Here is a 26942-nt window from a genome sequence, read left to right as displayed (position 1 = left end):
GTTCCCAGCTGTGCCCTGGCCACCATATGTGAATTGATTGCCCCCCATCCATCTTCAGAGTTCGTTCTGTTAGGTGACTGGGATATGCTTAATACCCTGGCAGTCCTTCAATCTAAGCTAGATGCCCTCAATCTCACACAAATTATCAAGGAACCCACCAGGTACAATCCATAAACATGGGCACCCTAATAGATATTATCCTGACAAACTTGCCCTGACATTATCCTGACAAATACACATCTGCTGATTTCAATCAGGATCTCAGCGATCACTGCCTCATTGCCCGCATCCACCCTTCATCACTGTCAAACGCTCCCTAAGACACTTCTGCAAGCAATCCTTTCTAATCGACCTGGAAGGATATTGACCTCATCCCGTCAGTCAAGGATGCCTGGTCGTTCTTTAAAAGTAATTTGCTCACCATCTTAAATAAGCATGCCCCTTTAAAAAATGTAGAACTAAGAACAGATATATCCCTTGGTTCACTCCACACTTGACTGCCCTCAACCAGCACAAAAACATCCTGGGGCGGACTGCGCTAGCATCGAAATAGTCCCCATGATATGCAACTTTCAGGGAAGTCAGGAACTAATACACACAGTCAGTCAGGAAAGCAAAGGCTTACTTTTCCAACAGAAATTTGCATCCTCTAACTCCAAAAAGTTTTGGAATACTGTACAGTCCATGGAGAATAAGAGCACCTCCTCCCATCTGCCTACTGCACTGAGGCTAGGTAACACTGTCACCACGATAAATCCACGATAATCGAGAATTTCAACAAGAATTTCTCTACGGCTGGCCATGCTTTCTTCCTGGCTACCCAAACCCCAGGCCAACAGCCCCGCAGCTTCTTGCCCAAGCCTCCCCAGCTTCTCCTTCACCCAAATGCAGATAGCAGATGTTCTGAAAGAGCTGCAAAACCTGGACCCCTATAAATCAGCTGGGATAGACAATCTGGACCCTCTCTAAAATTATCGGCCGCCATTGTTGCAACCCCTATTACCAGTCTGTTCAACCTTTCTTTCGTATCGTCCGAGATCCCTAAAGACTGGAAAGCTGCCGCGGTCATCCTCCTCTACAAATGGGGTGACACTCTACACCCAAACTGTTACAGACCTATATCCGTCCTGCCTTTCCTTTCTAAAGTCTATGAAAGCCGAGTTAATAAACAGATCACTGACCATTTCGAATCCCACCGTAACTTCTTCACTGTGCAATCTTGTTTCCGAGCTGATCATGGGTGCACCTCAGCCACGCTCAAGGTACTAAACGATATCATAAACGGCATCGATAAAAGACAGTATTGTGCAGCCATCTTCATCGACCTGGCCAAGGCTTTCAACTCTTGTTAATCACTGTATTCTTATCGGCAGACTCGACAGCCTTGGTTTCTCAAATGACTGCCTCGCCTGGTTCACAAACTACTTCTCAGACAGAGATCCATGTGTCAAATCAGAGGGCCTGTTGTCCAGACCTCTGGCAGTCTCTATGGGGGTACCACAGGGTTCAATTCTCGGGCCGATTCTTTTCTCTGTACATATCAACAATGTCGCTCCTGCTGCGGGTGATTCCCTGATCCACCTCTACGCAGACGATACCATTCTGTATACATCTGCCCCTTCTTTGAACACTGTGTTAGCAAACCTCCAAATGAGCTTCAATGCCATACAACACTCCTTCCGTGGCCTCTATCTGCTCTTAAACGCTAGTAAAACTAAATTCATACTTTTCAACCGTTCGCTGCCCGCACCCGCCCGCCCGACTAGCATCACTACTCATTACTTCCGACTTAGAATATGTGCACAACTACAAATATCTAGGTGTCTGACTAGACTGTAAACTCACATTCCAGACTCATATTAAACATCTCCAATACAAAATTAAATCTAGAATCGGCTTCCTATTTCGCAACAAAGCCTCCTTCATTCATGCCGCCAAGCATACCCTCGTAAAACTGACTATCCTACCGATCCTCGACTTCATTGATGTCATTTACAAAATAGCCTCCAACACTCTACTCAGCAAACCGGATGCAGTCTATCACAGTGGCATCCGTTTTGTCACCAAAGCCCCAACCACCCACCACTGCGACCCGTATGCTCTCGTCGGCTGGACCTCACTACATATCCTTCGCCAGACCCACTGGCTCCAGGTCATCCACAAGTCTTTGCTAGGTAAATCTCCGCTTTATCTTAGCCCATCTGTAAATAGCCCATCCAATCTACCTACCTCATCCCCATGTTGATTTATTTACTTTTCTGCTCTTTTGCACACAATTATTTCTACTTGCAAATCATCATCTGCACCTATATCACTTCAGTGTTAATTTGCTAAATTGTAATTACTTCGCTACTATGGCCTATTTATTACCTTACATCCTCATGACATTTGCACACACTGTATATAGACGTTCTTATTTTCTATTGTGTTATTGACTGTATGCTTGTTTATTCCATGTGTTTTTGTTTGTGTCGCACTGCTTTGATTTATCTTGGCCAGGTCGCAGTTGTAAATGAGAATTTGTTTTCAACTAGCCTACCTGGTTAAATAAAGATGAAATAAATAAAAATGTATATTTTAAATTGCAATCATGTAAACACCAGAGCTGGGAATTGCCCGGGACCTCACAATATGATACTATATGTATTGTGATTCTTACGATACCATTTGACACTGCAATTTTATTTCGATTTGATGTTCCAAACATACTGCTCAGTATATGTCTGCTGCAGAGAGACAAGCGAGAGCATGAGAAAATTCGATTTGATCAGTCGTGGAAATAAAAGTGATGAAAACATGTTGGCTCACTATTTAAAAAGAATATGGAGAACAAGCTATCGGATGAAAAATACCAGAGTTTTGGCAAAGGTACAGCCAACTAGCTCTAGCTAACGCTACATAGCAAAGCTAATTTTTTTAAAACTTTTTTTTAACAAATTGATACTTGGAGTCAAAGTATCTATATAATATTTTCCCAAAATAATATTGCAATATGTAATTGTATCGATTTTCCCCCGATCACTAGTAAACACACATACACACAAACAACGGACTGTCAATGTTCAGAATGGGATTGTTGACTGACACTGTTTACTTGTCTCCAAGCCTGACAAACACGAGCGTTAGACGTCCCGTCCTTATGAACTAATAAGGCACGGAGAACACATGAAATCAGTAAAAATGTGTCCATTAATAATAATATATGCCATTTAGCAGACGCTTTTATCCAAAGCGACTTACAGTCATGTGTGCATACATTCTACGTATGGGTGGTCTCGGGAATTGAACCCACTACCTTGGCGTTACAAGCGCCATGCTCTACCAACTGAGCTACAGAAGGACCACCAAATATGTCTCTAACTTGGCTAGCTGGTATGTCAACAAAATATAGGCTACCTCTATGTGACGAGCTGGAACGCTCATTGACGGGCTTGTTCATAAAACCTTTTGATTTTAAAATAGTATATCAATGAACAGATTCCAAACAACATAAATAATATTTGTGACAGAGCTGTGTTGTTTAAATCAGTCTCTGGGCTCTATGATTCAGGGCAGAGTTCACTGTCATTAGCCTTGAACCCCCTGGGAGCAATCGCCAGATACAGTCAAAGTAGTGGCCTAATAATCTCAAACCATCCAGTCCCATCTTCAATTACCGGCCATCTCAACATGGTTTTTGTTAGAGTGGACCAGAGAAGAGCTGACCCTTTCAGGGGCCTGCAGAGAAACAGACCCCCAAAATGAGCGTTCTATGAAACCATAGCGAGGGTATGGGACTTGAAATTGGCAATTTAATAGGGCAGGGGTTGGACACAATTGAAATTGAGGTCACTGATTCAGCAGCTGATGCACAAACTGAAGTACAGTGGGATATGTGCCAGCCATGTATGACTGTCAGAGAAAGACAAGGTTTGGGCGGGATATTTGGTTCTTGGTCCTAATCTGTGCTGTTGTTTCTGATCAATGTCAAAGCCAATTAACCCAACACACTAATCTAATGCACTCAGTTGGGATGATGACATTCATAGCCAGAGGCCAAAAAAAAGCACAGTAGGCAATGCAGGGATCAACCTATATCACTGATCAGTATAAAACCTGACTGAAAAATTATGTGAAAAAGAGCGATATTCTGTTCAAAATGTGCTGTGTTTAGTCCATTATATCTACACATTATATCATCTCTATCCACCTGGTTGTAAACAAAGAGGTTGTCATTCTACTGAGATACCCACGGGAGAGGGAGAGAGAGAGGCCCAGCCATGGCCATTTTCTTTCCCATAGCAGACAGTGTGGACACCATCTGCCAATGGCCACGGATGAATGGGGCTGGGAGGAGGCTAAATATGTGTCTCACAGTGGGCTGAAAATGAATTAAATATGGCTTGGTTTATTTCCCAGCTCCTATTTTCTGGAACTATTCACAGATATCCCTGCATGGAGCATACAGAGGGCTACACAATTACTAAGGGCATAGCTGGTTAGTAGACCCGCTGCAGCAGACTAGCTGAGATGGAATAGAGATCAGCGTGTCACTGGCTAGACCTGGGTTTTCTTTTTTTCTTTCATACCATTGAACAGCCAGTGCTAGATAGTGATGGGGGAAAAAATCAACACAGTTATATATTGCAATATTACTTGGACGATATTATATCAATACTTTGACTCCCAAGTATCAATTTGCTGGCAATTCCCAGCCCTAGTGCTATAGGAAACAACCTTACACACACAATCCATGACATCATGCTTCACATGCCAGAGATCGCGTAGCCAGTAGGATGTTCAAAACAATAACCTACATGCATTGCAAACAATGGAGGTATTGTCCACCACCACACATCGTGTGATCCCAACCCCTGCTTCACAATAATGTAGAAACAACTTTAAATCACAACGCAAAAGCTGGGACGGCATTCAAGAGAAAGTGTTTCAAATGCATGCAATGTGAACACTGAGAGACGGTGTAAAAACCGTAGAGGCTTTTTTCTGAATCGATGCTGGGCCAGATTAGCTCCATTCAGGGACAATGAAGTCTGCAGCAGCAAGCAGGTGTTAGCGACAGCTGTAGTAAGGGGGCGTGCTGACTGCGCGAGGCATCGAGAGGAGACAGTGAGGAGAGAGGGGCGTTTCTATTTGTTGTGCTGTAGAAAGCAACAGGCTCGACAGGCAGGGAAAAGGTTCCGCTTGGTTTTACTCACCCAGCATCTGGCTGAAGAGAAGCTGCTCCAGGTCACCAAGGACAGTCACTACCAGCTCTGGATCCACCTTGAGGAAGGACTGGCTCCCATCCCCTTGGCCCTTGGCCCCTGCCTCCCCAGAAGCTCCCGCCACTTGCTTCTTGTTGACAGCCTTGGCCTTGCTGGAGAGGATCTCATCGTCAGATTTTCCATCCTCAGGGGCCTTACTCAGGGGCTTCACCTCTGCATATGGACCCCTAGGGATCCGGCTCTGACCGGGTCTGACCAGGCCAGAAGGAGCCGCCAGTGGGCTGAAGGGTTTGGGTTTGCCCTGGAAGAGAGAGTGCTCTGACTTGGAGAGGTTGCGTGAGAGTGGCGCGCCACCTCCTCCGCCACTGCCACCCCCTCCTGCCAGCTTGGGCTTGCCCGTCTTGAGATGCCCCGCTCCAGGCTTGGCCATGTCATCACACCACTTGGGCTCGTAGAGGTGCATCTTCTTCTCCGCATCGGTGAGCACGGCCAGGTTGGTCAGGGACCTCTGCTTGCGAAGGTTGGAGGACACAGGCAGCCGCCCTTCAGAGCTACCTGCACGGTACACCCTCAGTTCCCCTCGCTGGGCACTCTGGGGCATCCCCGACTTGCCCCTCTTGGCTGCCACGCCAACAGCTTTGCCCTCTGCTTGGCCGTAGGTTTTGGTACTTTCCGCCCGTTCCATCTTTAAATCTCCTTCTCTGCCTCCTTTCACACTACTTCTGAGCATGCCTCCTGCATGAGAGTATTGAGAAAAGCATCAGCGAGGAGAAAAAAATAGTATTCCTCTCGGTCCCCTTGTCCTTGTCAAGAGAAAACAGAAAAAGGCAACCACAACACAGTTCTTGGATCTTTGGTCCTTTTTTCAGACAGATTATAATTATTTTCCTCTCCTCCTTCCCCCTCTCTGTCCTCATGACAGACTCTCCCTTCTTTTCTCTCCTTTCTTTCCCTGTCCTCTCTCTCTCTCGTTCTCCCTGGCTCCCTTTTCTACTCCTCCCTTCAGCAGAGCCTCCTGCCGCTGAAGCGCGCAGCAGCAGAATGACAGTAGCAGCAGACGCAACAACAGCCCCTCCCCCCTCCTCCCTCTCTCATCCTATGTACCATTTAAAGACACTTTGCTCTGCCTCAGCAGCATGTGTGAAATGTAAAGGGAGCGATGAGAAATGATAAGCTTGGCATTTTAAAAACTGGACAGCATAATGATTTTTTTTTATCACAGGCATGTTTTCACACGCCCTCGCCTCTCTCAATCCCTTTGTTCTTCCCCTCCCCCCTCCCTTCACCTCTTGGGTCAGGCACGTTCATCGCACACACAATTATGCATGATTTGCCTGTGTGCTGGGGAAATGGATTGTGCAGTCAGACACATTTAGGCATGTCGTTTACTCAGTGCACAAAATGAACAGGGTTAACAGCCCGTGAGGAAAGCTGTGTCCAAAAGCCCACAACAACTGGAACATCCAACTTAACTGTTTATCCTGTCTGAGCTGCCTTATTACCTAACTCTAACCCTGATTTAATCATATGCTTAAATCTACTGAGTGTTATTGACTTTTTACTTAAATGGAACCAGTCCAATGATGTGTACAGAAGAACAATGCTGTCCAATAAGTTTAAAAGTGGGTCAATACCGTATTTTCATATATATATATATATATATATATGTAAGTATACACTATGACTGTACGAACATAATTTGGAAGTCATAATTTACTATCGGAATTAACATCTAGAAGAAATTTAGAAGAAAAAAAAATATGTCCGAGAATATCACTTGTGTATCAAAATTATTGACGGTAAATCAAATTGTATTGGTCGCGTACACAGTTTCACACAATAGGAAACACGCTTGTCAAAGCAGCTTGGGAGTGAGGTCATCATCAATAGACTAAACTCTGCATGAGGGAATTGCTTGGGACGAGCAAGAACAAGTTTCAAATAAACAAAACAAAATGCTGATTTTGGCAGGTGTCTATGGAGGTTTTCAGGTCCTTTTTCACTATACAGTATCTTGCCAACAGCCTAAATGAGTGTCACTGGACCAAACAATTGTCATCTTTCCCCTGACCAGCCAATCAGAATTCATCTTTGACAACAAAAGGGCTTTATTACAGAAAGAAATACTCCTCAGCACCCTCAGATTTGGAGGTTCTGGGCTGCCATGGTTGGACGTACTGCCAAATTCTCTAAATCGACGTTGGAGGTGGCTTATGGTAGAGAAATGGACATTCAATTCTCTGGCAACAGCTCTGGTGGATATTCCTGCAGTTAGCATGCCAATTGCATGCTCCCTCAAAACTCAAGACATCTGTGGCATTGTGGATTGTGCTGTTTAATCAGATTATTGATATACTACACCTGTCAGGTGGATGGATCATATTGACAAAGGATAAATGCTCACTAACAGGGATGTAAACAAATTTGTGAAATACATTTGAGAAAAATACACTTTTTGTTCATGTGGAACATTTCTGGGATCATTTATTCAGCTTATGAAACCAGAACTTTACATGTTCCATTTATATTTTTGTTCGGGGTACTAAGAAATGAAATGGTGGAATGGTAATTACAGTTAACCTATTTATTCATTTTTCAATAAATTCAATAAAACAAGTGCAACTAGGCGCCATTTGATACCACAATTTCCTATTGAATACTAGGAAAATACTGTAAAATAAAGTGCTAGCACACTATGGAAAGAGCTGCAAGCAGCATAAGCACTAAACCCAGGTAACAGCATCCAACCCAGACTCATAATGTCTTATAGTATGTAAGTATAGCACTGGAATTACTGCAAAATGACTGTCTGCTTCACCCCCTCCCCTTAGAACAAGTGGACATTCATTGACTCTAAATACTGCATGAGGGCTGCTATACCAGCTAGGTGGCTTTCTGTTCACACAGACAACAGAGCTGGGAAATACATGCCTGTTTATTAACCTCTATACCTTCTATTACAGTAAAATAGTACAATATAGTGTGCATACATACTGTATGCACAATTATGTGTGTTGACATACAGTATGTGTGTAATGTGCCCGCTTGAGAAATCAAGAAATAATTTCTAGGTTGTGCTCAAAAGCAATGAGACACAATTTATCCTAACCAGGAGAACCAATAACCTTTTGGGAACACTATGGTTCACTTTGCTTTGATGCAATGCAACGGACTAGTTTGTTACGATGCCTCAAGGGCCATTTCTCACTGCTCTCCCACCGTGTGCCTACACACTCCACTGGCCTGATATGTTGGTCCTGGGGCACCTGGGGTTCTTCTGAGACCCATGGAGTCATTTGATGTGGCTTAGCGAGGGGGACTGAAAACAATGTCATGTTTTGTTCTTGCTTGTCACAGGCGATGCCCCCATGCTGAGTTGAATCCATTGATGATGACCTCACTCCCAAGCTGCTCTGACAAGCTTGTTTCCTGTTGTGTAGATATTTGTGGATGGGAAAAAGTTGATCACAATATTTTGAAAATATTTTTGTATGAGCATATTTATGAAATGGAGCTGGAAATATTGCAATTGCATCAAGTCATTTCTGCTTGAGCAACCCTATTGTACAACCAACATATCAACTGTGCATAAGTCCTTATAAAGAGAATGTTAGCTTACAAAAGACCACACAAAGTATCATAACGTACTCAGCCAATGATACGGCGAACCCATTTCCTGACTGTTCTCAACTGATTTAATGAACTAGGGGAGAGACAACCTTCCTCAGGAGAGATGAGGGTGAAACAGCATCCAGCCGCTGCTTTCCCACAGATCTGGAGACAATTCCGAATGTACTGGCCAGCAGTGTGTGTGTGTGTGTGTGTGTGTGTGTGTGTGTGTGTGTGTGTGTGTGTGTGTGTGTGTGTGTGTGTGTGTGTGTGTGTGTGTGTGTGTGTGTGTGTGTGTGTGTGTGTGTGTGTGTGTGTGTGTGTGTGTGTGTGTGTGTGTGTGTGTGTGTGTGTGTGTGTGTCTATGAGTAAAGAGGCTATGAGGGGATAGCTCCACAGCTGCCAGTAGTAAATTTCCCTGGACAATCTGTGTAATCATTTTGTGGCGACTCAGCTGCTATGGGGTGCTGCATCATATGATGATGCAACACATAAAAGATGTAGAGGAACGTCCAAATGTTCTCACCCAGTGTGCGTGTGCGTGTGTGGTCAAAGAAAAACAGAGTGATCATTGATACCCTACCATAAAAATACATCTTGTTTAAATCACTAATTCAATAATTTTGCTGAGCGGAATATGAGACCGAGGGTCCACGATATTGTAAAAACCTGAATTAAATAATAATCAGTGGGTTTTTTCCCCCCAAACATCCCTATATGCTGAATATTAGTGCATTCCTGCTGAGCTCAATGGGCTGGAAACCTGTAGAGGAAAACTGAAACAAACTGCTAATCCGCCGTGCTCGTTTCCAATCTCATCAAAGTGATTATTTTACCTCCTTGTGTTAATGTGGGAGCATTTTGTCTTATGCCACAGAAATAATACTATTTTTAGAGTAAAATGTTCCACTGTATTGTTCCTGGACAAACCGACCAAAAATGTCAAAATGTTTACAGGCTGTTTCAACAGAAGTCATTCTTAATGAGCAACTGAATGCAAAAAAAAACGTATCTTGTTAGAAATGGCCTATGTGGCATTGATATTAGTCAGAAACATTTATTCCACTGGGAAAATGTGCTAAAAAGTGCAAGTAGGATAATATTGGTCATAAAGTCAGTATTTTCCAAAAACAGAGTTGTGTAAGATTTATGTAACTGAGGTCATCATGATTTACACAAGTGTTGGTTTTGGATTACAATCATGCCCACTTGCCCATGCTGTTTGAACTCTATGCAATCGTATAGCAGAACCTGACTGTGAGACAAACCTGCCCCCATTATGCAGCTCCTTAGGCTTGTTTACTTAAGACAAGATGTCGCCAATGTTCTGTTGAAAGAACACTTGGCCCCTAAACTCTTTATGGAGTGGCCACTTGTTGATGTGTTTGATAGTGATCACTCGAGTCTGCCACTGTTTTGGACAAAATGAGAATTGAGACGACACGCACTTGAATCCCAACTGCCACAATAGAAGAAAAAAAACATTTGAGAGAATCATCTGTGCTGCCACGACCTGTTTTGTAACATGATTCGCTATGAAATACTCCCAGATATGCACTTTTTTTAAATTTACTTTTTACTTGAGAAATACTGCACCAAACACCTTAGCAAGACTTAGCAAAACTGCGCTCCTCGGAGATCTCCTCAGTGAAAACTTCAAACTTAATAACAGATTCCTTGATGAATCTTAGATTCATTCGGACTACTTTGACGAAGAGGTAGTGGCTATGTTGTTGCTACTCCAGAAGGACAAACAACAGTAACTTCTGAGTGTCATTACTCACAGTCAATGCTGGTATAACTGCAACCAGCACAGCATTCAGATTAGAGTTACATATCCTTTCTTCCTTTAGATTGCTTGTTTGCTTGTTTTGTTTCGCTAATGAAACCACACACTGATTACACTGACGAAGTCACACAGAGAGCATTTATCCATATGAAATAAACAGATAACCCGAGCATCCCTCTCTCCCTCATAAATAGTGTCTAGGACACAGTGACAGGTTGGAAGTGGCCCCCCAGGGCTGTCCCGGGGGGGTGAGAGGCACTCCCTGACAGGAGGCGATAGTTGATCCCCAGATCAAATCACTGGGTCCCTCAGTCTGGCATCTGTCCATTCGGCCCTGAGGACCACTCAACCATGCAACCTGCCACCACGCTCTCTCAGAGGAATAAAGTGAGGGGCGGTCACAGCCTCTCTAAGTCATCACAATAATTAAGAGGCTACTTTGAAGGCTTTTACAGTGAACGTAGTTTTATGAGGTACTTTTCTCATTATCCGTGCACTGGGTGTTCCTAAACAGTACTAATCAGTACAAAACTTGGACACAATGCCCCCCCTATCTTTGTTACATTACCATTGACCTTTGCATTCTCCTCTTAGGCCTGAGGTAATTGTAGGTTAACATTGTGGTTTGTTGTAGATAGGAATGTTTGTAAATGGATAATAATGGCAGAATGACTATTCTCTAATTGTCAACCATTAAGTAACTTCTTACTAAACATTTTCACAGACAAGAACAGACATTTTCACAGACATGTCACTGTGAGAGCTGTCAAAGCTCCTAGTCAACATTTGATGATGCGAAACGTACAAATACCTGCTGTACGTGTCTTTCTACGATAAGATATGCCTAAAACAGGCAGTGGAGTTTAAAGTTAAGAGTGGCTTTTTAAGCCGTTTTCATATTTTGTACGGGATTTGAGAGTGATTTTTAACAGTCAGGAAAACGTGTTTTCCCACATGTGTATTTATGAAAAGCTGTACTGACAAGACAGCAGCAGTGCCATCCAGTCGTGACAAACTGCTGGAGGAGATCCTAGATCCTGATGTATCAAACAGGTGGAGTAATGAAGCTTTTACTCTACTGTACATTAGCAGTCACTGTAGTGAGAACTAGTGACAGGGGCTGAGTTGGGCATATTAACAGTAGACTATTATAATATAGACTGCATATGCTGTATGTGTCTGGCAGTCTGCCCTGTTTACTGAAAAACAACTGCATGTTGTATTCAGTATCATATTTCGCCAAAAAAATACAGGAGGCGATTAAAATGTTAGTAATGTAGCGATGTGTTGTTTTAGTGTCATATGTTGAATAATGTAAAACATTATGTTGAATTGACTTTAGCCAACTTTAGGTCTTCTCCCTGAAGATTTTCTCTACCTGCAAGACAATGGGTCATAAAAAAGCTCTATATCTATCCCTCTTATCCTCCTCTCTGCCCTGCTCTGGGCTCAGCTCAACAAGGGAGGGAAAGTATCTTTAGAGAAATAGTACCCAGGGGGTAAAGTACATTTTAGGGAGAAAGTACCTATTCAGTACCGGAATTGAGACTTGTGTGTCCCAGTCTTCATATTACTTTTGCTTTGGTCTTTCAACAACATGTGGTAGGAAACAGCGCAATAGCTGATCTGAAAATGTAAAAATCTGTAATTCTGCCTCTGAGCAAGGCACTGTTCCCCGGCATGTCTCTGATTCAGAGGGGTTGGGTTAAATGCGGAAGACACAGGCATTCAGTTGTTCAACTGACTAGGTGTCCCCATTTCCCTTTCCCTTTTCTAACTGCAACATGAATAGGTTATATCAGTAGCCTATATCCAAGGTACCCATCTCCCCTATCTTCCTCGGATGCACTCATAAATGTTCTTCTACTCACAGAATGTTTCTAAGATATGAAGATATGATTCTCGAGCATTGGTCAAACAACCAATCATACAGTGACTTGTTGTTTAGATATTCTTCACACCAGTCCGAACAAACTGAACTGAGGTGGTAAATGCACCAGAGTTTGGAAAAACCACTCCAAACCAGTTCGATGTGAAAGCCCCCTTAGTCCCAGAAAAAGGCAGAAGACTTTAGAGAGCTAGTTATTGCCTAAACACTAGCGCACTGTCACGCCCTGACCTTAGAGTATGTTTTTTTATGTTTTTGTTTGTTTTGTAAGTTGTCTTGAGGCTAGTCGAAGTTCGGTAGCCGAGTCCGTTGCACCCTGATTGGGTGCAAACAGTAGGGATTATTCAATTAAGTGTTTGTTGTCATTCAACAACAGACAACTAGTTTTCATGTGCATTTTTTCGTTTGAGAAATACTGCACCAAACATATTAGTTGGATGTAAAATTGGGCGACTAAGACCTCTGCCAAAACGTAAAATATGAATTTCACACATTAATTCAGACTATAAAACAGTACTGTTGTCGCTTCTTGTTTTCCAAGTGTAGGTATTTTAAGGGAGTATGTGAGCACAGACATTCACTCCACCTAACCGAGCTCTGATAGGAGCAAACCGAACCTATGCATGCGGACGCCTAAGCTAACCTTCTTCAAGGAAAGAAGAAGACAGTCAGAGCACAGCCTCCGGAACTCAATGAATTAGCCAAAAGACAGAGCAACCAGGAACACAATCCTGAGGAGACAAGAAGAGAAACAATCACAAGGATACAAGAAAGGCTACACAGCCATCTTTGTTCTTTTCTATGTGGCCTGAGCAACAGACTTTGCTCATTCACTGAGTATGACATCTTAATATTCTGTTATATCGAGGTCTTTACTTCGCATATTTCACCCTGTTCCCTACCCTTTTCCATGATCATTCTCATTATGTTTGTAAATATTTGGATTACGTTGTATATAATTGATGTATAATGGAATTGTGTTGTCTTCTTACTCTGGAAGAAGTGAGCTCAAATTGACGAGTAAAGAACTCATACCTTCAGATAAACCCCAATTATATCACCAGGTTATTGTTGAACTAACGCATAAGTCAGGTCTTCATAGAAGACCGATTTTGTCCAATAACAGGCTGGTGCTCCGATTTCATAGTAATAACTGGACACACTTCACTACGTCAGCATTAACACAATCCAGACTGTGCATTGTCAGGGTATTGCCACACAACTCAGTGGTGTGGGAAGGCTGGAGGGAGTGACTTCAACCCGCTGAGGTGTGCGGTAATTACCTAGCAACGCACAGACGGGGGTGTGTTAATGTGCTTATAAAAAAAATGGATTGAAACATTTTATTTGTGAGAATTCCCTCTGAAAACGACTGTTTGTCGCTAAAAAAGCCAGCAGTTTCTGGTTGCAGCAGTGTGGTTAATTTCTGACATGAATGTATCCCCCACTACTTCTCTGACTGTTGCCATGTCACTAAGCGACATACAACAAGTTATGTCGATGATGACAGAACGATAATATTGGCCTCAGTCTGCCTTAGTACTAATGCCATAACTGCTACATACTCACTTGGCTAGCCAGCTATAGAGTAGCAGGGACAATTAGCTGCCTCTTCCTCTCTGTTGGTTGTTACACAAGCTGGCTAAACTTCTTGTCACTTCACTTGCTAGCTAACTAGTGTGCTAACATTAGCTAGCTCCCTACAGTACGGCAGAGTCACGTCAGAGACTTGACAGCAGAAATGAGAACAAACTCCATCTTCCTAGCTATAGTGCCTTCAGATAGTATTCATACCCCTTGATTTATTCCACATTTTGTTGTGTTACAGCCTAAATTCAAAATTGATTAAATATATGTTTATTTCTCACCCATATAACACAATGCCCAATAATGACAATGTAAAAACTAAATACAGGAATATCTCATTTACTGTACATAGGTATCGACACGCCTCAGTCATTACATTTTAGAAACACCTTTGGCAGCGATACAGCTGTGAGTCTTTCTGGGTAAGTCTCTAAGATATTTGCACACCTGGATTGTGCATTATTTGCACATTATTCTTCTTAAAATTCCTCAAGCTCTGTCAAGTTGGTTGTTGATCATTGCTACCCAGTCATTTTCAAGTCTTGCCAAAGATCTTCAAGCCGATTTAAGTCAAACCTGTAACTAGGCCACTCAGGAACATGCAATGTTGTCTCGGAATCAACTCCGGTGTATATTTGGCCTTGTGTTATAGGTTATTGTCATGCTGAAAGGGAATTTGTCTCCCAGTGTCTGTTGGAATGCAGACTGAACCAGGTTTTCCTCTAGGATTTTGCTTGTGATTAGCTCTGTTCCATTTCTTTTTACTCCTTGGTCCTTGTCGATGACAAGCATAAAGATAATATGATGCAGCCACCACCATCCTCTCCGGCAACTGAGTTAGGAAGGACGCCAGTATCTTTGAAGTGACTGGGTGTACTGATACACCATCCAAAGTGTGATTATTAACTTCACCATGCTCAAAGGGATATTCAATGCTTTTCTCTATTTCATTTAACCAATCTACCAATAGGTGCCCGTCTTTGCCAGGCATTGGAAAACATCCCTGTTTTTTGTAGTTTGAATCGGTGTTTGAAATTCCCTGCTCGACTGAGGGACCTTACAGATACTTGTACATGTGGGGTACAGAGATAAGGAAGTCATTCAAAAATCATGTTAAAGACAATTGCAACTAATTATGAGACTTGTTAAGCCACTTTTTACCCCTGAACTTATTTAGGCTTGCAATAACAATGGGGGTTGAATACTTATTGACTTAAGACATTTCAGCTGTTCATTTTTTTATTAATTTATACAGTTGAAGTCTGAAGTGTACATACACCTTAGCCAAATACATTTAAACTCAGTTTTTCACAATTCCTGACATTTCATCCTAGTAAAAAATCCCTGTTTTAGGTCAGTAAGGATCACCACTTTATTTTAAGAATGTGAAATGTCAGAATAACAGGAGAGAGAATGATTTATTTAAGCTTTTATTTCTTTCCCGGTGGGTCAGAAGTTAACATACACTCAATTAGTATTTGGTAGCATTGCCTTTCAATTGTTTAAATTGGGTCAAATGTTTCGGGTAGCCTTCCACAAGCTTCCCACAATAAGTTGGGTGAATTTTGGCCCATTCCTCTTGACAGAGCTGGTGTAACTGAGTTAGGTTATAAGGCCTCCTTGCTCACACATGCTTTTTCAGTGCTGCCACAAATGTTCTATGGGATTGAGGTCAGGGCTATGTGATGGCCACTCCAATACCTTGACTTTGATGTCTTTAAGCCATTTTGCCACAACTTTGAAGTATGCTTGGGGTCATTGTTCATTTTGGAAGATCCATTTGCGACCAAGCTTTAACTTCCTGACTGATGTCTTGAGATGTTGCTTCAATATATCCACACAATTTTCCTACCTCATGATGCCATCTATTTTGTGTAGTGCACCAGGCCTCCTGCAGCAAAGCACCCCCACAACATGATGCTGCCACCCCCTGCGTCACTGTTGGGATGGTGTTCTTTGGCTTGCAAGCCGCCCCCTTTTCCCTCCAAACATAACAATGGTAATTTTGGCCAAACAGTTCTATTTTTGTTTCATCAGACCAGATGACATTTCTCCAAAAAGTACAATGTGTCCCCATGTGCAGTTGCAAACTGTAGTCTGGCTTTTTTATGGCGATTTTGGAGCAGTGGCTTCTTCCTTGCTGAGCGGCCTTTCAGGTTATGTCGATATAGGACTCGTTTTTACTGTGGATATAGATAATTTTGTAACCTGTTTCCTCCAGAATCTTCACAATCTCCTTCCTCAGCGGTATGACAGCTCCGTGGTCCTATGGTGTTTATACTTGCGTACTATTGTTGCTCCCAAGGATGAACCAGACTTGTGGTGGTCTACAACTTTTTTCTGAGGTCTAGGCTGATTTCTTTTGAATTTCCCATGATGTCAAGGAAAGAGGCAGTGAGTTTGAAGGTAGGCCTTGAAATACAGCCACAGGTACACCTCCAATTGAGTAAAATGATGTCAATTAGCCTATCAGAAGCTTCTAGAGCCATGACATCATATTCTGGAATTTTCCAAGCTGTTTAAAAGTTACAGTCAACTTAGTGTATGTAAACGTCTGACGTACTGGAATTGTGTTTTAATGACTCCAACCTAAGTATATGTAAACTTCCAACTTCAACTGTAAATATTTCTAAATCCTTAAACCATTTGACATTACAGAGTATTGTGTGTAGGCCAGTGACTCAATATCTAAATGTAATCCATTTCAAATTCAGGCTATAAAACTATAAAACTATACCTACAGTATGTGGCTAGCCAGCCACAATTTGCAGGTCAATTTGTCAGCTATTTGTGTAGTGCTTCTTGATTGACGATTGGTTGGCCCACTTAACGTTAGTTAGCAAGCGTGCATGCTCACTGCCTAGGCAGCAACCTACTTGCTACGAAGTTCCAAAAAAACAAACCAACAACCTAACAAACTGAAATTGGATGCATTCAAAATGCAGGACCGACGAGGGTAAACTTTACTACCTAGCTAGAATTAATTAGTTTATGCAGAAATGTCTTTTTTGCAGAATCTTAAGGTGAGTGATGTGCATACTACGGTCTGTCTGTGTTACAAAATGTGTTGCAGCCACGAGCCAAGTTTAACATCTTTTCATTTTAACGTAAGCTTCATTAAAGTTTGTGGTTACCACTGGCTTTGGATCTGAGGTGAGATACATTTTCTGCCATGTTTTGTTTTGGTCAGGGCTCAGAGGTGGCGCATGGATATTTTGAAAACTGGCACTACTTCAGCGATTGACGAGGCTACTTCAGACAGTGCAGATTACAGGGAATTGTCAATGGCTTGGAGCCCCATTTTAGCCAATCAGATCGTAATGTAGCTAATCATGGTTGAATGATCTGTCAAAACATGATCAGGGGCAAGGATTGATTCTAAGCAGAGTGGAATTCAAATAGATTTATGTTGAAAAGGAACAGGGAAAAACCACATAGCAGTGGCATAGTCGTAATTTGAACATTAGGACACATTTTGGCGGGGGTCTGTTGGAATGATGAAACATCCTCACCAAAGACTGAACATTCCATCTTTTGTGTGTGAATGTAAATGTATTTAGTGTTTGTTAAAGGGCCCTGTTTTCAGTCATATTTCATATCCTGTTATAGTTTGAATGTTTTTCCATCATTTCACCTGCAGCAGTTAAGTGTGTCAATTGAATGTGTGAGGTATGTGTGTAGAATCAGGATTAATTGTGTATTGTAGGCCCCACCAATTTGAGTTGATTGAATACAGGTCTATATGTGTTTGTGGGGATGGTCAGTGGGGGCTGGACTGTCCTGCTGGGAAGTTGGCGATGGCATAAATTGATTTTGATAAGCAGTGGCGTGTATTCATGGAGGCCAAGAGAAGCAAGGCTTCCCCAAAAAATTGACCAATATATTTTAATTTTCTCATAAAATAATGTATCTTTCGTTTCTCTGTGTTTCATAATTTTCCTTCAATTCGCAAGATGCTGAAAGTATCTCACAGGAGAAATCATCCTAGTGAGCGAAACAGCGCCCCTCTGTCTGATGCTTAGCATTGGTAAGGAAAGCCAGTGAACATTTGGCCTCTCTTGACAAAAAAAGTATTAAAAAATGTCCAATCAGCTTTGAGCTAAACTGAGCGAGCTCAACTGTGAATGGTCACCAAAGTGTTAAGGGAAGCCAGCTTGTATTTTGGCATCACTCCTATCCAATCCGTTTGAGAGCATAGCATACGCCATTGACAGAAACTTTAATTGTTGCATCTCGTTGTGTTGTTGTCCTCCGGTGGTTAGTTAGCTAGCTAAAATTGAGACTTTCCTAAATTAGTCATGGAAGGATATAGAGATTTGGACTTTTGGTTTTACTTAATTATCTGTATTGGCCAATGATTATAACGATGATTCAGATCCAACCATTAATTCATACATTGTTGTGCCCCTGGCCTGAGAGTATGGAAGTTCAATATGCAGCTAGATGTTGAAGGCTAATGTTAACTAGCTAACGTTGCCCATGAATGGAAGTTAGGCTAGCGAGCAAGCATTTTAGCCAGGTAGGCTAGGACAACAAAAAATAAAAGTGTATACTGTATGACAGAGTGATAGATAATTTCGTCAACATGAAAGAGAGGATGGCATTAGCGTTTCTCTACAAGTAGGGTGAGTCAACATATTTTTTGTACGAACACGTACACACACACACACACACACACACAATAACACACACATGCAAACAGGCACACAGAAATCATAACCATGAACGGCCACAGCATATGCTATTTAGCTTATGTTGATTGGACTGAATTGTTTTTGCTATCTTTTAGTTGTCACTGTATTAGACTAAGCAGAGGTGACTTAATGATGTTGAAATGGTGCTGGAATAGTGGTGTCAGCTATCATCAGTCTTTGCGACTTTGCGATAACTCTGTGGTTCTAAATCAGTAGTTGTTTCCGAAAATGTTGGAAACAGTAACTTGCTTGACCATGCTGTAGGTCATGAAACTGTCTGTAACTGTACATGCAATGTGCTTTGTGGACTTCACTGGACAGAAGTTGCTATCTGGTTTTGTGATAAGAAACAAAGATGTGGTTGAATGTATTCTGCCACTGTGTCTTCTTATTGTTTCAGCAAGCAACGCAATTATCACAACACATAGGTTTGGGGGAGGGGGGGGAGCTTGGCTTCCCCAGTGATTTGACCCACGCACCGCTACTGTTGCTGAGTTAGAAACAAGAAGTGCGTTGAGTAGGGTTGGAGAAGATCAATGGAAAACAGTTGCGTCGAGGAATAGAACAAAATAGAAGTGGTCTAGAATTGAAGTGGATGGTACGTGTAATGCAGGCAAGGATATGTGTCCTGTTTGGATGAAGTTTTTTGGATAAGGATGAATATCTGGGAGACCCGTATGAGGTCTCGAGGAAGGTCAAACGGGTGCTGGGAAAAGTGGAGTCAATTTGAGTGACCAGAAGTGGGCTTGTTCTGATTAATTGTATTTCTGAGGAACAGGGAGAAAGTGCAGTGGGAATCACAAGAATCTTGACATCCAACGTGTCGTGGTTTGAACTTCGGAGCAGGGCGCTTGCTAAGGGATTCATCTCTGGGGTGTCGATGGTAGTTGAGGGTTAGAGCTCTTATAGTGCCCTGTAATGTTGAAGGAAGTTGAGGTGGCAAAAGTCAGGATGGTCCATCAGATCTCCTATGTGGAGGCAACCAAAAGAGTTGAGAAAGCAAGTGACAGTGTTGAATATATGGTCGCGGATGAACCGCAGCCCATGAATGTGTGCCAAGCAAGAGAACCGGATATGCTATGTGTTAAGTTGGATTTTGTAGCGGTCATTGCAACTGTGAGATTATTCTGAATAATGAAGAGATCATTACAAATGTAATACATTATTATTACTATCTGTTAACTGTACGGCACAAGTATCAAAGAAAGGAAAGAAGTTGGTCATCTATTGTGGCTGCAGCTGAAAAGTATCTGGGACTTCAGGAGGTCATAGTGGAACACCCCCCGGAAGGGGGTATTGAGAGAGGCGGGACTAGGCACCTTGACTGACGTTGACATCATTGAATCATCGCCCCATTTCCTGTTCCACCACCAAACAACCTATGCAGACAGTCAATCCGGACGCTTGATCGAATGACACATACAGTTAGTAAACGAGGAAAGACAGAAAGTTGTTGTAGAAGGAAAGAGAAGAGCAGGAATAAAGCTAGCTGAGGAAGAGAGGGTTGGAGGTCGGAAATGGCGGAGAGTAGTGCGGGAGAAATTGAGAAAAAGTTGGTGAAGCAACAGCTGGGCTGGAATGCAAACAATCTGGGCGTCAGTTCTGATGGTATGGAGCGGGAGGATGAGGTTCAAAGACAGGAAGAAGAGAGATCATGGTACAGAAAGCATTGGAGAGTCTAGTAAAGAAAACATAAAGAGGGCCACGGTATGAAGCAAGAGTAATGATGTGTTGGAGAGGAAAGTGGTGATAGTATTTGATGAGACCACAGGGCCTCACTTACACCCAGTCCGACTAACTAACCGCCGTAGAGAAAGAGGTAGGTGAAGTCATATGAGCTTGGTTCATTGGAAATGGTAGATTGCTAATATTGTGCGGTTGCCAGGCTCAGCAAGAGAGGATTCTGAAAATGGAAAAGCTTAATGGGAAGAAGATTAAAAACCATGTCCCTGGTGCTTATACGCGAGTGTGTAACCCCAAGGGTGGAGATGGATGTGAGTCACCCTTGGGGTCCCAATATATATGTCCACAGATGATATTTAAGAAAATGTGAAGGGAGGCAGAGTGATTGGTGCCAAGAGGTTGATCAGGAGGAAAGAGGGTCAAAAACGTTAAAGCCTATCAACGATGCTGAGTTTTTGAGAAGGTCTTGCTGGGAAAAGTACAGATAGGATTCATTAGTTTCAATGTTAGAGAATTTGTCCCATATGCACTGCAGTGTTTTAAATGCCAAGGAATGGGACATGTCACTGCTCAGTATAAAGAGGGGGGGGGGGGGTATGTACCAAGTGTGGAGGTGCACATGATTACGATGAATGTGGAAGCAATGTGAAGGTTAAGTGCTGTAGTTGTGGGGGAGAACACAGTGCAGCATTTGGTGGATGCCAGGTACAGAGAGAGGCTAGAGAGGCTCAGAGATATAGGACCAGTCATGATGTAATCGTATGCAGAGGCCGTAAAACAGATTGGTAGAACTACAGTGCGGACTGATGGAGTTTACATAGATGCACCTGTAAGTAAGTGGACCTACTGTTGGGGCCCTTCTGTTACTGTTGAAATGGTTGTTGACATGCTGAACAATTCCAAGGGTGGAGTGTTTCACCATGATATAGATAAGGTTGAATGAGGTTGGGAGGGTTTTTTGTGGGAGGAGGGAGGGTGTGGTAGAAGTTGGGGATTTATTTGGTCTCGATTTTGTGTTTTTATTATGGTAGCACAGAATTAGGCTGATTTTGATTGATCGTACATTCCAGCAGATAGGCATGCACTTAAACCATTGTTTGTGGACCGCCATGATATCATAGAAGCAAAAGCAGAAGGATAGAGGAGAGCGGAGAGCATATCTTTGCTAGATTTTATGCTCTTACCTTTTTGTACTTGTAATACTTGCTTTTAGCTCCTTTAGCCTGATTTTAACCCATCGGTGTATTTATTGACAACACATAAAAATGTTTAAAACTAGTCCAGACTGAAAGAAACCTTTTTATGTGCACGAGGTGAATGCCAACTTCGTCACACATGGTGTCAGAAGTGGGATGATTTCCCTAGCTACAATGAGAAGACTCATGATTTGTACTTTTTTTTTAAAGACAAAGGTTTTATGGAACAGTGTTTTAAACGATGGTGTGGAACAGGCTTAACCACAGGCGGTGAGCAACTGGATGAAAACCCGGAGGCGTTTGTGGTTGCTGGATTGGAGGGTCTCTCCGCCGGGTGGTGGAGCGTGGGTGGAGCACAAATGGGGAAGTGGTTTGGGAATCTGCAATGCTAAGTGAGCCATGGGGAGAGTCTCTGCCACAGCTTTAATGGTGGACATCAGATGGACCAAGGGGACACTTTCCAGGGGCTCCGGAGGGAGGCAGCCTAGTGCCTATTGAGATGCTCAGCTCGGGAACCAATGTAATCTGTTGGGGTTGACATGCCTTCTGTCTTTTAGAATCCGAGAGGGAAATACTTACACACTCGTCTCTAACATGTAGGCTCACCATTCCCAAACAGTCCCAACACAAGTCAGAATGTTGAACAAACTTCATTTCAACGGGGGCCTCCCGGATGGCGCAGTGGTCAAGTTCGCTGTACTGCAGTGCCAGCTGGGCCACCAGAGACCCTGGGCTTGCGCCCAGGCTTTGTCGTAACCGGCCGTGACCGGGAGGTCCGTGGGCGACGCAAAATTGGCCTAGCGTAGTCCGGGTTTGGCCGGTAGGAATATCCTTGTCTCATCACGCACCAGTGACTCCTGTGGCGGGCAGGGCGCAGTGCGCGCTAACCAAGGTTGCCAGGTGCACGGTGTTTCCTCTGACACATTGGTGCAGCTAGCTTCCGGGTTGGATGCGCGCTGTGTTAAGAAGCAGTGTGGCTTGGCTTGGCTTGGTTGTGTTGTGTATCGGAGGACGCATGACTTTCAACCTTCGTCTCTCCCGAGCCCGTACGATGAGACAAGATAGTGACTACTAAAAAAAACAATTGGATACCACGAAATTGGGGAGAAAAAGGGGTCAAATTCAACAACAAAAGACACACAATAAAAATAATTTCAACGTACTTTGCCTGTTGTCCGCTGATTTTGGCCCTATGTCGGTGGTAATCTGATAACACTGAATGAAGTGTTATCAACGCAACATTCAGTACGCAGGTCTGTATATCAGTTTGTATTTCCAGTTTTTTATTTTCCATACTGATGAAATTCGCACGTGACAAACACTTACACAATATGGCCGAGCCTAACCGAAGCCACAGACCAAATGGCAAACACTTTCAGCTGGTTGCGAGGAAATGTGCTTCTACAACACTTTCTTGTGGATACCCCATTGCCACATCCTACCGCCAAAAGGACCAACAGCATGTAGAACCGGTAAAGGAAGTGTAAAATAGGTCATTCAACATTATGGCTTGTAAAGACTATTGCATCTTTATTAGGGCAACTTTGGTAAGATTTGAAAATCAATGGTGTAACCATGGTAACAGTATGATGTTTAGGCAAGAATAGGGAGTGGTCTGCCAACGGACCAATTTGCATGTTTTTCAACCATTTCACCTGCAACAGTTAAGTGTGTTTATTGAATGTGTGAGGAATGTGTGTAGAATCAGGGTTGGCTAATTGTATATGATAGAAATACAGGCATATATGTGTAGAGAGGCAGTTGGAAGCAAGGATAGAGAAGAGCGTGTTAGATAGAGTTTATGCTCTTAACTTTTTGATCTTTTAATCCTTGTTTTAGCCTGATTTTTAACCTGTCATTGAGTACTGGTGATACAGTAACTCCCCATGTTATTGTAATGGTGAGAAGTTAGCATGTCCTGGGGGTATGATATTTGTGCGTCTAACGTTCTCACTCATCATTATTCACGATTCATTCAGGACTCGTGAATAATTCATTGATTCATCTGTAATCATGGTAGCATCCGCTCTAACCACTAGGCTACCTGCCACCCCCTGTCTGAGCCAGAATGGCCTATAGGGGCAGGAGCCTACAGTATCTTCTGTTTGTGTAGTGTGAAGCCACTTGATGTACTGTGCCCTCAGAAAGTATTCACACCCCTTGACATTTTACACATTGTGTTCTGTTACAACCTGAATTTTAAATGGATTCAATTAAGATTGTGTCACTGGCCTACACACAATACCCATAATATCAAAGTGGATTTATGTTTAGACAATTTTACAAATGAATCAAAATGAACAAAAGAAAAGCTGAAATATCTTTAGTCAATAAGTATTCAAACCCCTTTGTTATGGCAAGCCTAAATACATTCAGGAGTATTTTTCAGGAGTAAATCCTTCCTAATTCAGTTGCCAGAGAGGAAAGAAATGGCTGTGATAGGAGAAAACTAAGGATGGATCCATCAACAACATTGTAATTACTCCAAAATACTAACCTTAATTACCCAAAAGATTGGCAAAGATATTAACTTGAATACAAAGCGTTATGTTTGTGGCAAAAACAACACATAACTGAGTACCACTCTTCATATTTTTAAGCATGGTGGTGGCTGCATCATGTTATGGGTATGCATGTCCTCAGCAAGGACCAGGATTATTTATTTTTTGTTGTTCATAAAAGCACAGGCAAAATCCTAGAGGAAAACGTGCCAGACACTGGGAGACAAATTCACCTTTCAACAGGACAAAAACCTACATTATAACATAAGGCCAACTATACACTGGAGTTGCAACATTGATTGTTCCTGAGTGGCTTAGTTACAGTTTTGACTTAAATCGGCCTGGACATCTATGGCAAAACTTGAAAATGGCTGTCTAGCAATGATCAACAACCATCTTGACAGAGCTTGAATAATATTTAAAAGCATAATGTGCAAATATTGTACAATTCAGGTGTGCAAAGCTCTTAGAGACTTACCCAGAAAGACTCACAGCTGTATCGCTGCCAAAGGTAATTCTAACATGTATTGATTCAGCGGTGTGAATACTTGAGATATTTCTGGATTTTATTTTCAATACATTTATAAAAAAAAAAAAACATGTTTTCACTTTGTGATTATTGGGTTATTTGTGTAGATTGGTGCAATTATTTTTTAAATCCATTTTGAATTCAGGCTGAAACACAACACTATTTGGAGTAAGTCAAAGGGTATGAGTACTTTCTGAAGGCACCAGAGCCTTATCCCCAATCCATGTCCTTAATGCTTAATGCTGAGCGCCAAAGAGTATTTTGTGAACTCGGCTGGGGATCGAAATCCCAACAATCCAGTCTCAGGGCAGACACTTTAAACACAAGGCAACTGAGATGGTTTGAGATGGTGTTTATGTGTCAAAAATAAAAATTGTTCAATAACTTCCATGAAAACATTTGTATGGACAAAATTGTATTATTTGATATAGATAAATGTTTTCATGTTTTCATGAGTGTTTGAGTTTAGGTCCATAACTTGCCTGTGACAGGGACCATAGCTTTTTAAAATTCAAAACACATACTACTTCCTTAACCCAGAATTGTTTTAAGATAGTAAAAACATGGACAATCAGGCCATTTGATTCTCTATTTAGGACACCTGGGGGTATTAGAAACAAATGTGAAGAAAAAAAAAACATTTGATGAAGAGTTTGAATTAAATCTTACTGCCATTACTTCAATAAATGAACTAAATAACATATCTAGATATGAGAAAATGGATTTATAGCTTGTAGTGACTAAACTGCAACAGAAAGGTATTGGGATCATCTGGTAGTGTGTGTGTGTGTGTGTGTGTGTGTGTGTGTGTGTGTGTGTGTGTGTGTGTGTGTGTGTGTGTGTGTGTGTGTGTGTGTGTGTGTGTGTGTGTGTGTGTGTGTGTGTGTGTGTGTGTGTGTGTGTGTGTGTGTGTGTGTGTGTGTGTGTGTGTGTGTGTGTGTGTGTGTGTGTTGATCTGCACTGCTTTCAAATGTGATTTTGTCACAGTCCCTTCTAATGTCTCCAGCACTGCCTGTGAGTGTTGTAGAGGGAAACAGAAGACACATACATACATGTTAGGGCCAAAAATAAGAGCTTAAGTACATGTAAAAAAAAAAAAATGTTACAAATGTTTCCTGATCTTTCTTATATCTCTCAGATGTAGGACAGACACAAACATCCTTTAGATTTTTTTGGGGGGACTATCTGTTGTTCCATGTAGTGAATCTGTTGGTCAATGCGTTTGTATGGGCTAATAGCAGTAAGGTGCCCCCCCAAAAAAAATGTTTAATCAAATAATGTATTTTAACTATTTGTTTGATACTTCAAGGGGTCTTAAAATTCTAAATCAAATCCTAAATCCTATGGATTAACGATACCTAAGTACAATGCTTACCATATAGTCGCTTTGGATAAAAGCGTCTGCTAAATGGCATATATTATTATTATTATATTATTATATGTTCGACTATTCCTGGTATCATTTTCGCAGCGCTGCAAAATCATGTCCAAAGTTAAGTCTGTTTCTTTATACATGTGGCCTTCAAGGCCCAGATGAGAACTCCAGAATCAAGCAGATACATTTGTCAGCGGGGAATTGTGGGATGATGCCAAGCCTTTAGAGGCAGATAAGTGGCTGAAAACGACAAAAAGAAATACCCAGAAAGCCTGCTCCGATAACCATCTACAGCAGGAGGACTAGATTTGGTACCAAAACCCCTGTATCTGCAGATTTATGTAACACCTAAGCCTTAATCCTAGTGGTGTAGGACATGGGCAGTAAAACCCACAGACATACAGTATCTTCAATAAATTGGCAAAAAGAAAAGGATGTCCAAGAGATGCTTTAACGGAAGTTGAATTTACTCAACAAAACCCGTTTGTTTTTAAATCATTTATTCTTGGTTGGATTCCAAGTGTGGCAGAATACTTTACCTAGTTGGCCTACCGTAATATACTGTAATGTGATGGGGGCAAGACATGCAGTGAATGAATGTGACTCACCCAGGTCATCACAGCACACCTCCATGGAGTCAGAGGAGCAGTCACTCAGGTCCTCCAGAGAAGAGGTATCACCATCCTGGGCCTGCAACCTACACACAAAGCTGACCGTCACTTCACAGAATGATACAACATCATGCACAGGCAATACGCCTAATTATATGACTTGAATTACAGAAGTCAGCTTTGCGAGGGAATTACACCTAATTGATATGCAGAACAAATACATGTTCTCTGATCATGTTTTCTGTCTAGAATGTATTCCAGGACATACAGCCAGTG

General features: G+C 42.1%; 1 protein-coding gene across 13 annotated transcripts in view; it reads right to left on the bottom strand.

Moving 5' to 3' along the window:
• The window catches only part of LOC124031607 (neuron navigator 1-like), a 143447-nt gene that overhangs the window by 82414 nt on the left and 34091 nt on the right, over positions 1 to 26942 (bottom strand). For 12 of the 13 annotated variants that reach the window (XM_046343061.1, XM_046343055.1, XM_046343059.1 and 9 more), the window contains exons 3-4: positions 26664 to 26752; positions 5196 to 5939 (exon numbers count right to left, since the gene is read on the bottom strand). In XM_046343061.1, coding sequence (XP_046199017.1) covers positions 5196 to 5939; positions 26664 to 26752 — 833 coding nt within the window. The remainder of the gene's footprint in view (positions 1 to 5195; positions 5940 to 26663; positions 26753 to 26942) is intronic. The other variant, XM_046343067.1, reaches the window with a different exon arrangement.

The sequence above is a fragment of the Oncorhynchus gorbuscha genome, linkage group LG03 (assembly GCF_021184085.1).
Source record: "Oncorhynchus gorbuscha isolate QuinsamMale2020 ecotype Even-year linkage group LG03, OgorEven_v1.0, whole genome shotgun sequence".
NCBI classification, from domain to species: Eukaryota; Metazoa; Chordata; class Actinopteri; order Salmoniformes; family Salmonidae; genus Oncorhynchus; species Oncorhynchus gorbuscha.
This window is presented reverse-complemented; position numbering and strand designations above follow the sequence as displayed.